Source organism: Hypanus sabinus, chromosome 15, assembly GCF_030144855.1.
Source record: "Hypanus sabinus isolate sHypSab1 chromosome 15, sHypSab1.hap1, whole genome shotgun sequence".
In the NCBI taxonomy this organism is placed as follows: Eukaryota; Metazoa; Chordata; class Chondrichthyes; order Myliobatiformes; family Dasyatidae; genus Hypanus; species Hypanus sabinus.
The window spans coordinates 76,135,845-76,147,932 of record NC_082720.1 but is presented as its reverse complement, the minus strand read 5'-3'; the positions used below and the strand labels follow the sequence as shown (position 1 = coordinate 76,147,932).

General features: G+C 41.8%; 1 protein-coding gene across 3 annotated transcripts in view; it reads left to right on the top strand.

Annotated features, from left to right (window-relative positions):
* si:dkeyp-23e4.3 (rho GTPase-activating protein 7) overlaps positions 1 to 12,088 on the top strand; it is a 191,065-nt gene that overhangs the window by 70,928 nt on the left and 108,049 nt on the right. The window contains exon 2 of one of the 3 annotated variants that reach the window (XM_059990530.1): positions 1,324 to 1,395. The exons of the other annotated variants lie outside the window; for them this stretch is intronic. Within the exon in view, the coding sequence (XP_059846513.1) occupies positions 1,324 to 1,395 (72 nt within the window). The remainder of the gene's footprint in view (positions 1 to 1,323; positions 1,396 to 12,088) is intronic. 3 annotated transcript variants of the gene reach the window in all.

Genomic DNA, 12,088 nt, shown 5'->3' with positions numbered 1-12,088 from the left:
TAGGGGAAAATGATTCTATTTATCCTTTCTATTCCTCTTATCAGGTTAATGTTCAGCCTCCATGGAAAATACATCTAGTCTATGCACTCTATCCCAACAGTACACGTCCTTCAATCCATGCTAGATCCTGATGAATTTTCTCTGCACACTCTCCATACAACCACATCTATGTAAATTGTGGAGAAACCAATTCTCCATGTGCAGTCTAAGCACTGTTTTGTGAAGTAGCATTGAATTAACCAAAAGTTTCAATTCTATATCTTGACCTATGAAAATCAGGAACTGTGAACTTAAACCCAAGTACCTTCAGTTCGTCAACATTTTTTTTTACATACTACCCCATTTGGACTTCTACAATATATCACTTCACATTTTTGGGGATTAAATTCCATCTCCCAATGCTCCATGCAATTTTCCATCCAATCTATATCCTGCTGCTGCCATAGACGACCTTCCTTGATTTCTTCAACTCTATCTTTATGTGACATGTGCAAAGTTTCTAAACCTCCCATGTTCCCATCCAAGGCACTCATAGATAACAGAAAGAGCAACGATTCCCGTATTAATCACTGCAGTTGATACGTAACTTTCCTGTAAATTAACCCTATCAACACAACGTCATTTGAAGGGCAATTTGGGCAAGTGCCACAGCATCTGCATCCTTTGAATAGAATTTGTCACCAATTACGCTCGATGGCAAATTTTTTTTTCGAAAAATTTTCTCCTCAGAATTTTTTTGGGTTATGATAGACTGCTTTAAGCTGAACACAAATATAATTTCAGACTGCCTGTTTTGCATAGCAATTTGGAGAAACAAATTTAACTTTTATTGAATATAATTGTTTAATCGCATAATGGTGCTGATGCTTTGCAATAGTTCAACAACTGAAGCATGTTGTCAACCAGCTGCATGGAGTTGCTAAGGTATTTTTCAACGGCATCTTTGAATGCCTTCCGTGCGTTTTTGTTTTTCTTTCTCCAGTCCCACTAAAAGTTCTTCGAATTGCCTGTCATTGATGACCTGTTTGATTTGTGGACCAATAAAAATGCCTTTCATCTTGGCATCTGTTATTCTGGGAGACATCAGTCTCAAATATCAAAATCTTTCATGGAAATTTTTGTGCTTGGTGACAGCAGTTTCCATCCTTGCAGTCCTGAACACAGTAATTCTGCTTTTGCGTTTGACAAACCCAAGTCTCTGACCATGTCATTTAACTCTGAGTTATCAAATGAGGATCACTCAACACAAAGGGTTCACAATCTGTATCAGTGTTATTTTCCATTCCTGGCTCGTGCATCATGGCATTTTCATCTGCCTCCCAGACTCGTTATCTCTGGTGGCTTCAGTACTGGAAGACTATCGTCATGCAACACAGGTCTCATGGCTGAAAGGAGGTAGGAGTACTCAAAGGATTTCTTGTTTTTAGCAGAGAAACCAGACACACTCTGGTCAAACAGAAGTAGCAGTCTGTCACATGATCCTTCAGCTCCCACCATGTCATTAGAACAGCAAACAGCATTGATTTCCAAGTATCTCTGAGCCAAGCTCTAAGATCGACAGCTCGTGTTGTGCAATAAATGTGAGGAGCCCAGCCTTTGGCTTGGTCGCCAACTTTACACCCAAATTAGAGTCCATGGGCTTTCTTTATCAGAGGAGTCATGTTCTGTCTTTGAGATTTAAGCGTATACTCACCACAAATATAGAAAGCATTATGGCAGTTGCAACATTGGCAAGATATTTTGCTATCACAAATGCTCCTGAAAATACAATTATAGTGAGTACACCCTCAATAAGCTATGCACATCAACATGATCACAAACCAATAACCATGTAAAAACAATCCATGGAGCAATGTGGGCGTGATGTTTTTATAGCCTTTCTAAAGCCTGTCCTGTCATGCAGCATTTGCCCTGCTTAAACACACCCAGGTATGCCTGGACAAGGCGGAAAGCTTTTCAGTTTATATTGTGGGCAACATTTTAATTGTCTTAAATTATGAATTGAAATAATGAATATAGGTGATTTCAAAAAAAATGGTGTGTGACAGGGAAATTTCATGGTGATTCTCAAGATCAGCAGCCCAAAGTCCATAATATACACCCAAAAAATATTCAGGAAGCAAAATCTTTGTTGGAAGTTGTTATTTGATGCATTGTTTTCAAGTTATTGGTGGGACCTTGCTCTGCACAATTAGGCTGCCACATATCTTAGAATAGGTTTGTAACAATCTTGTTAAGAAGTATTTCATTTTAAGGACATTTGAGATTAAATATTAAATAACATTCTAGAGCTGCATTGGATAATATGCCCGTCTATTTAGCTGAATGGAAATTTAATCTCTCCTATGTATTCAAAATGCTACTGTGCACTGATGTAATTACTACATTTTAGACCCAATCTACATAATTTGCACATTCCTGTCTGATGTCCAATTCCTTGTTTTCCACTGTCTGGTGTGGGTTAGAATTTGATCATTATGTAATCTATGTCATTAATAAATAGTGGTCTTGTGGAAATTGAATAGCCACTCCTTCTCATGGGCAGGTAGCGTTTTTCCTGTGTTCATCTTTGCAAAATAGGATATTTGCGACCTAAAAAGACAAAAGTCAGGTTGTACAAATATGAAATGTGAGAAATAGGAAGCATGATTATCATTTCAGGAAAATAACTTTTCAGAACCAGAAAAGTGAGAAGACACTTATTTTAAGTTGCAAAAACAGGGTGGCGGTAGAGAGAAAAAGATGATCTGCCTGAAACAACGACAACTCCTTTCCTACCACAGATGCTGCTTGATCATCTGAGTTCCTCCAGCTCAAGGGCTCCCCATCTGTTTTTTTTTTATGCCGTAGGCCCCTACTATTAATGGAGTGGTCTATCGACACTAGGTTGGGAACCCCTGCTCCAGCAAATTGTTTGTTTCTCCAGATTCCAGCATCTGCAGTCTCGTCTCCAAAGGGAAATGTGAATCAGAGAATGAAATCCTGATGCCACAAGTTCAGTTGCTGCCATTTACCAGGTGCTGAAATTATAATTGCCTGCATGTGGGGAATATTAATAGATGGGAAGGTGTGAGGACAGATGAAAGAAGCAGATGCTTGAGGTGCAAAGCACAATAGTTTGGAAGCAACCTGAATATCAAATTCAGGTAGAACCCTGTTGAGAATGGATAAACTATAATGACCTTGTTTTAGAACTAACGATGGAAATTCTGCTGTAGATTGAATTTAAATCTCAGATAACTAAAATATTGAATCACAGTGGATGAAACCATACCTAGATGAAAGATAAGGTGTTTTTCCTTGAATTTATGTTGATCTGTGCAAATGTCTTAGGCACATAATAAACGGTAGCTAGGATCCCTGAAGACTTTTGCACAGTACTATATTCATCAATGTGGAGCGGAGAACGAGCTTATAAATCTGGTGAGAGCAAGGGCTGTTGGGAATGACAAGGGTGGAGCACTGTGGGAGGTGTGGGTGACAGGAAAAGTGCCAAGGGTGGGATGTGGTGTGGGTTCAGGTATACCTAGCCCTGAGACACCAAGAAAGGTTATCTGATTCCAAACAGTTGGTTTTTTGATCATTACACAACATCACCCTGGTGTTTCCAGCTGCCTCCGATCTCTCTTCCTCTTTTCCCCACCATGATTTCTCTCTCCCCTCTCTCCCCTCTCTCCCCTCTCTCCCCTCTCTCCCCTCTCTCCCCTCTCTCCCCTCTCTCCCCTCTCTCCCCTCTCTCCCCTCTCTCCCCTCTCTCCCCTCTCTCCCCTCTCTCCCCTCTCTCCCCTCTCTCCCCTCTCTCCCCTCTCTCCCCTCTCTCCCCTCTCTCCCCTCTCTCCCCTCTCTCCCCTCTCTCCCCTCTCTCCCCTCTCTCCCCTCTCTCCCCTCTCTCCCCACTCTCAGCCCCTAATAGAGACCCATGTCAGTATCAAGCTTTTCATCACTCACATGTCATGAAATATTTTTTTTGCAACACTACAGTGCAATACATAAAATTGCTACAGTAGTGTGCAAAAGTCTTGGGTAACCGAGATAACATGATCAAGATTTTTGCACAGTATTGTATATTCGAAGAGTGTTTCAGGCCAAAGACAGAACTCAAAATTGGATGAACAAGTAATGACAGACAACTGAAAGCTTGAGGTCTGAACAAAAATGATTTGCAGAGTAGTTGCAGAATCTATGTGTCCATTGAAGAAATAACAAGCAGCATAAACAAAGAATCAGTTGATGTTGTATACTTGGATTTTTAGATCTTTTGACAAGGTGCCACACCTGAGGCTGCTTAACATGCTTTGAGCCAATGGGTATTACAGGAAACATTCTAGCATGGACAAAGCAGGGACTGACTGGCAGGTAGCAAAGAGTGAGAATGCAGGGAGCCTTTTCTGGCTGGCTACCAGTGACTAGCAGTGTTCCACAGGGGTCTGTGGTGGAACGGATTCTTTTTAGGTTATGTGTCAATGATCTAGATGATGGAACTGATCACCTTGTTGCAAAGTTTGCAGACAATATGAAGATAAGCAGAGGGGCAGGCAGTGTTGAGGAAGAGAGGTTATTGAAGGACTTAGGCAGGTTAGGAAAATGGGCAAAGAAATGGCAGATAGAACGCAGTATCGGGAAGTATATGCTCATGCACTTAAGTAGAAGAAGCGAAAGGGCTGACTGTTCTCTAAATGGAGTGAAAATACAAAAATAACTGAGGCACAAGGGAACTTGGGAGCCTTGTGAAAGATTCGCTAAATGTAAATTTGCAGGTTGAGTCTGTGGTGAGGAAGGCAAATGTAATGTTAGCATTCATTTCAAGAGGACTAGAATATAAAAGCAAGGATGTAATGTTGAGACTTTATAAAGAACTGGGGTGGATGTGCTAAAAATAGCGAGGGTTCAAAGGAGGTTCACAAAAATGATTCCAGGATTGAATGGCTTGTCGTATGAAGAGTGTTTGATGGCTCTGGGCCTGTATTCATTCAAATTCAGAAGAATGAAGGGTGACCCCATTGAAACCTATTGAATGGTGAAAAACCTTTATAGCGTGGATATGGAGGGGAAATTTCCTCTGGTGGGAGAATCTAAGACCAAAGAGTACAGCCTCAGAATAGAGGGGTGTCCTTTTGGAACAGGGTTGAGGGGGAAAGAATGCTGAATCTGTGGAATTCTTTGTCACAGGCAGCCGTGGGGGCCAAGCCTTTCTGTATATTTAATGCAGGTTGATAGATTCTTAATTGGTCAGGGTATGAAGCGATACAGGGAGAAGGCAGGAGATTGAGGCTGAGAGGAAAATTTGATCAACCGTGATTAAATGGTGGAGCAGACATAATAAGCTAAATTGCCTAATTCTGCTCCTATATCTTATGGTCTATGATCTTGATTTCTCCAACATGAATGAAGCCATGTCATGAGCACTGTATGCTAAATTGTAAGAAGCACAACTGCATCACATTCTTCACCTAGGATGACTATCTGAGTGACTAGATCATGTGAATGCAAAAGATTTAAGGTAAAAAAAAAGATGTAGTCATTCTTGAGTTTATATAGGAATGTGACTTGGAAGGCTATGTCTGTAGATGGAGGTGGAAAGGAAGGAGTCACAGAGGGAATGGTACTTTTAAAATGCTAAAAGAAGATGCAAGCTGGTGGTGTGGAAGGTGAGGGCACTTGGTCCTGGGTTGAATTAGAGGAGGTAAGAACAAAAATGTTGGAAATACAGGTGACATGTTTGAGAGCCCAATCAACTGTATAGAAAGGAAGTCCATGGCTAAGGAACATGAAGGTGTCGTAAAATGCTCTGGGGTAGAAAATATCATCAGAGTGGTTTCATAGTCCTTCTCATGCTCCTCCTTTTCCCCAACTGTGGCAAGGGTCACTGACAGCAGCTTGACCGAGTCCTCTCTTTTGGACCAGTATTACAAATTGTCCCAGATGTAGCTCATCTTCGAAGATCCTCCTCTTTCCCAAGGATAAAGTCTTTAGAGCTCCTGGTGGTGTTTCTGGGTTTTTATGGGATGGGATTGCATGCTCCATGCCCAATTTCCCTCCTTTCACAGCTGGGCTTGGGACTGTCCATGGGGGAGTTATGTAACTTCAAGTCACTTTTCATAAATCTAGCACAAAATTTAAAAATCAATGTATTGTTGATATAGCAAAGTATTTCCTACAACTGAGTTTCTAAAGAAACCGTAACTTTTACCGCCTCTGGCACATAAACACAAATAAAGTACTAGAGCTGAAATTCTGATCTGCTAAATTTGCTGGGATTTGTTAAAGGATGCTATGTCATAGCAAATCACTTTAGTTATTTACGTGTTCACATGAAATCCTTTGGTTAGAATTCAGTAGTTACAGAGTGATTAAAATGTTCTGGCAAGCACTCTATAAATGGATTAACACAATTAAAATGGTGCCAGAATGCTTCATCTGATCATTTTTTTGTATCAGTAACATAAATGGATGTGTACTGCCCTGCTTTGGGAGTACAAATTCAATTTTGACTTTATCTAGACTAGATCAAGTTAAAGATCACGTCCAGGTGTATTTATACCAGCCACAAAATTATATGGGGTTCTTCCAAGTACAATTCCCATTAGTCACCAAATGTTTACTTTGGTCCTAGGTACATTTCCCAATTTACTGCTCACCACAATTTGAGAAGTGACAAAGTGATCTCATCTGTTTTCATTTCAATGAGGGAGAAGTGGCATCTAGGTTTTGTATTGCTGGCTTCCTGTGAGTGCACACGGCTATTTCCTGTACTTATGCTCACAAAGACTTCCCTGACCGTGTTTCTTACTAAAGACAGGTACAGTGTCAATGCCCCAAACGTGCAGTGTGTTGTGGATTGTGCAAAAAGTTTCCTCATGTTGAATGCCACATGAAAAGGGAATCTCACATGATTTGTTTATCCTGAGGGCTCTGCATGACTGGACATTTCTAATGATCTTTTAAATGGTCTATTTCACTCTTTAAGATACTGCCCGAGTTGCCCCAGCAGTTTGTTGTTATTTTACTCCAGCCTGTGGCATCTGCAGTCACTTGTATCTCTTCCATTTTCTTTTGGCTTTTATCATAGTAACTGGCTCTGACTGTTTGTCCTTCTACCATCAGGGAAAAGGCTGCACAGCATCTACACTGGGATCACCAGGCTGATCAACGTCTCCACCCATTAAATCACTCCATCACACCTCCTTACCACACTACTTTATCAGTTCCTGTCAGTCACCTTATGTACAGCTACTTTTGTACCCAGTGACACTTTATGTACCTACCGTCTATGTATCTAAGCTAACCTTGTGCATTAATATTTATTGTTTTTATATTTTATTTATATTTAATAAAGTACATATGCAAACCTGAGATTCATTTTCTCAAAGATGTGCATAAGAAATCCCTAATAGAATAATAGAATCAATGAAAGACAGCAACAACTTGGGTGTTCAACCACTGTGCTAAAGACGGCAAACTGTGCAAATCCAAAAAAAAGGAATAATGAATAATACACGATAAATATTGAGCACATGAGATGAAGAAGCTGGACGGCGGTGTTAGCTGTGAGGAGGATGCAGGGTGACTTCGATAGGTTATGTGAGTGGGCAAATTCATGGCAGATGCAATTTAATGTGGATAAATGTGAGGTTATCCACTTTGGTTGCAAGAACAGGAAAACGGATTATTATCTGAACGGTGGCCGATTAGGTAAAGGGGAGGTGCAACAAGACCTGGGTGTCATTGTACACCAGTCATTGAAGGTGGGCATGCAGGTACAGCAGGTGGTGAAAAAGGCAAATGGTACGTTGGCATTCATAGCAAAGGGATTTGAGTACAGGAGCAGGGAGCTTCTACTGCAGTTGTACAAGGCCTTGGTGAGACCGCACCTAGAATATTGTGTGCAGTTTTGGTCCCCTAATCTGAGAAAAGATATTCTTGCCATAGAGGGAGTACAAAGAAAGTTCACCAGATTGATTCCTGGGATGGCAGGACTTTCATATGAAGAAAGACTGGATTGACTAGGCTTATACTCGCTGGAATTTAGAAGATTGAGGGGGGATCTTATTGGAACGTATAAAATTCTAAAGGGATTGGACAGGCTAGATGCAGGAAGATTGTTTCCGATGTTGGGGAAGTCCAGAACGAGGGGCCACAGTTTAAGGATAAAGGGGAAGCCTTTTAGGACCGAGATGAGGAAAAACTTCTTCACACAGAGAATGGTGAATCTGTGGAATTCTCTGCCACAGGAAACAGTTGAGGCTGGTTCATTGGCTATATTTAAGAGGAAGTTAGATATGGCCCATGTGGCTAAAGGGATCAGAGGGTATGGAGAGAAAGCAGGTACAGGGTTCTGAGTTGGATGATCAGCCATGATCATACTGAATGGCGGTGCAGGCTTGAAGGGCCGAATGGCCTACTCCTGCACCTATTTTCTATGTTTCTATTAAGAGTCCTTGAAAGTGAGTCCATAGCTTCTGGACTCACTTCAATGTGACTGTGTTAAGGAACTGGAGCTGCAGCTCAATGACCTTTGGCTCATATGGGAGGATGAGGAGATGCTGGTGACCACGTACCTGTAGCTCCTAAGTTGCAGAAGGCAGGTACCTGGCTGACTGTCAGGAGAGGGAAAGGGAGTAAGCAGCCAGTGCAGAGTGCCCCTCATTAATATGTATACCACTTTGGATCCTGTTGGGGGAGGCGGTGAGACAGAATGACCTAGCTGGGAGAAACTGCAGTAGTCGGGCTTCTGGCACTGAGTCTGTCTCTGTGGCTCAGAAGGGAAGGGGTTAGAAGAGGTGAGCCATAATGATCGGAGATTCTTCAGTTAGGGGAACAGAAAGGAGGTTCTATGGACAAGAATAGGACTCCCGGATGGTTTGTGGCCTCCTGGGCATCGGGGTCAGGGACCTCTCAGAGCTCACAGCATTCTTAAGTTAGAGGGTGAGCAGCCAGAGGTCGTGGTTTCCATTGGTACCAGTGACATGGGAATGAAGGGTGGTGAGGTCCTGCAAGGTGAGCTCAGGGAGTTAAGTGATGGGGGCTCCAGGGTTGTGATCTCAGCATTGCTAACTGTGCCACGTGCTAATGAGGGCAGAAGAAGGAAGATCATATAGTCTAACATGGGGAAGTTTCATCTAGAGTAGCAGGGGGAATTGGAACCAGAATTCCAGAACAGATAGTGGAGTGGTTGCGGAGAAAGATAATGTTAGCCTATATACAAGGTCAGGGATCAAAAGCTTGAGCATTGTGGGACTAATATTCTGAGATACACATATTTCAATGCAAGAAATATTGTAGGAAAGGCCTATGAGCTCAGGACGTGGATCAGCAAATGGAATTATAACATTGTAGCCATTAGAAAGACTTGGCTCCAGGAGGGACAGGACTGGCAGCTCAGTGTTCTGGGATTCATTTGTTTTAGACATGATCGAGCAGGGGGGATTAAAGGAGGAGGGGTGCGACTACTTAGTCCGGGAAGATGTCAGGAACAACAAACTGAACGGCTCATTTAGTGAGGCCTTATGGGTAGAATTGAGGAATACGAAAGATATCACCGTGTTAATTGGAATATATCATAGACCACCCAATAGACCACAGGATTTAGAGGTGCAAATTTGTAGCAATCACAGGCCGGAACGTGAAACATGAGGTTGTGATAGTAGATGATTTTAACTTCCCACATACTGAATGAGAGTCCCATACTGGGAAAGAGATAGTCAAATATGTTCAGGAAAACTTCCTTCATCGATACATAGAAATCCCAAATCGAGGCAGTGACTATACTTTGATCTCATATTAGGGAATGAGACAGGGCAGGTGACAGAAATTTGTTCAGGGGGATACTTTGCATCAAGTGATCATAATGCCATTAGTTTCATGTTATTATGGAAAAGGATAGGTCTGGTTCTTGCCTTGAGGTGCTAAATTGGAGAGAGGCCAATTTTGGTTGTATCAGAAGCAAGTTGGCAAGTGTGGATTGGGATAGGTGCTTTCTGACAAAGGCGTGCTTGGTAAGTTGGAGGCCTTCAAAAGCGAATTTTGAGAGCACAAAGTTTGTAAGTCCCTGTCAGAATAAAACACAAGGATAACAGGTTTATGGAACATTGGTTTCCAAGAGATATCGAGGCTCTGGTTAAGAAAAAGAGGAAGAGCGTAGCAGCTATAGACCAGCAGGAACAAATGAGGTAGTTGAGTATAAGAAGATTGAGATAACACTTAAGAAGGAAATCAGGCAGGCTAAAAGAAGACATGATGTTGTGCAAGCATTCAGTCAAAGGAGAATCGTAAGGGCTTCTACATATGTGTTAAAAGCAAAAGGATAGCAAGGGGCAAATTGGTTCTCCGGAAGATCGGAATGGTAATCCATGCATGGAGCTGAAAGAGATGGGAGAGATCTCCGGTGGATTTTTTGCATCTGTATTTACTCAGGAGATGGACACAGGGTCTGTAGAAGTGAGGCAAAGCAGCAGCGAGGTCACGGACCCTGTACAGATTACAGAGGAGGGGGTGTTTGCATAGTTAAGGCAAAATAAGGTGGATAATTGCCCATGGCCTGAAAAGCTGTTCCCTTGGACCCTGTGGAAGGAATTGCAGGGGCACAAGCACAGATATTTAAAACATCGTTAGTGATGGGTGAGGTGCTGGAAGATTCGAGGATGGCTACTGTTGTTTAGTTGTTTAAGAAAGGCTGTAAGAATAAGCCAGGAAATTATAGGTCGGTGAGCCTGATATCAGTAGTGGAAAAGTTACTGGAAGGTTTTCTAAGGGACCAGCTATATGAGTTTTGGATAGATAGGGATTGATTAGGGATAGTCAACATAGCTTCGTGCATGGTAAGTTGTATCTAGCTAATTTGAGTTTTTCAGGGAAGTTACCAAGAATATTGATGAAGGGAAGGCAGTGGATGTTATGTACTTTAGCAAGGCCTTTGACAAGGTCCTGCATGGGAGGCTGATCAAGAAGATTCAGTCGCTTAGCAATCAGGATGAGGTAATAAATTGGATTGCACATTGTCTTTGCGGAAGTAGGTGGTAGTAGATGGTTGCCCCTGTGACTAGTAGTGTGCTTTAGCGATCAGTGCTGGGTCCATTATTGTTTGTCATTTATATTAACAATCATGATGATCATGAGTTGAACTGAATCAGCAAATTTGTAGATGACGCCAAGATTGGGGGTGTAGTGGATAGTAAGCAAAACTATAGAAGCTTGCACCAGGATCTAGACCAGTTGGAAAAATGGGCTGAAAAATGGCAGCTGGAATTTAATGCAGGCAAATGTGAGGTGTTGCATGTTGGGAGGGCCAACAAGGGTAGGTCTTACACAGTGAGAGGTAGGGCATTGAGGAGTGTGGCAGAACAGAGGGATCAGGGAATGCAGATCTGTAATAGCTTGAAAGTGGTCTTACATGTAGATAGGGTTGTAAAGAAATCTTTTGGTACATTGCCCCTCATAAATCTACATGCTTAACACGGGTTGAGATGTTTTGTTGAAATTGTATAAACAATAAACAATCTTCAACTTCGAATTAATCAGAGAGATAAAGGACAAGCCATTGTAAAACATCCACCAACCTGGAAGTAGCATTAGTTTTAAAATGCAAATGTTGCACCAGTTGAATAAACTGGGATTTTAACCTTCTTTCTTAAGTATGGCCAAGAACCAGTAGTCCGGGATCTTATGGCACTGGTTCACTGTTGCTTTGCGCATTTGTCCTGTGTGCGCTTAGTGCAAGTAACAAAATCCAGCTTCCCTTTAGAAATACCCCTTTGTGTAGGGGATGGTCAGAACGGGCTACTGCAACAGAAAGGCTTGAACAAATCTTACTTAGTCAGCTAAACACATCCCAGAACAGCATCCATTCTTAGGTATACAAATTTGCATTTAAAACGTCCTATATGTTGATAATTGAAATATTTGATGTCTTTTTAAAACTCTGAAGTGATAAAAGCCATTTAATTTGCATTTATATAGAGCCATAAAGAAAACATGCCCTTCAGCCCATCTAGTCTGTGCCAAATCATTAATCTGGCTATCCCATCAACTCACATCTGAACCATAGCCCTCCATTCCCCTTCCATCTATGTACCTATCCAAACTTCTCTAA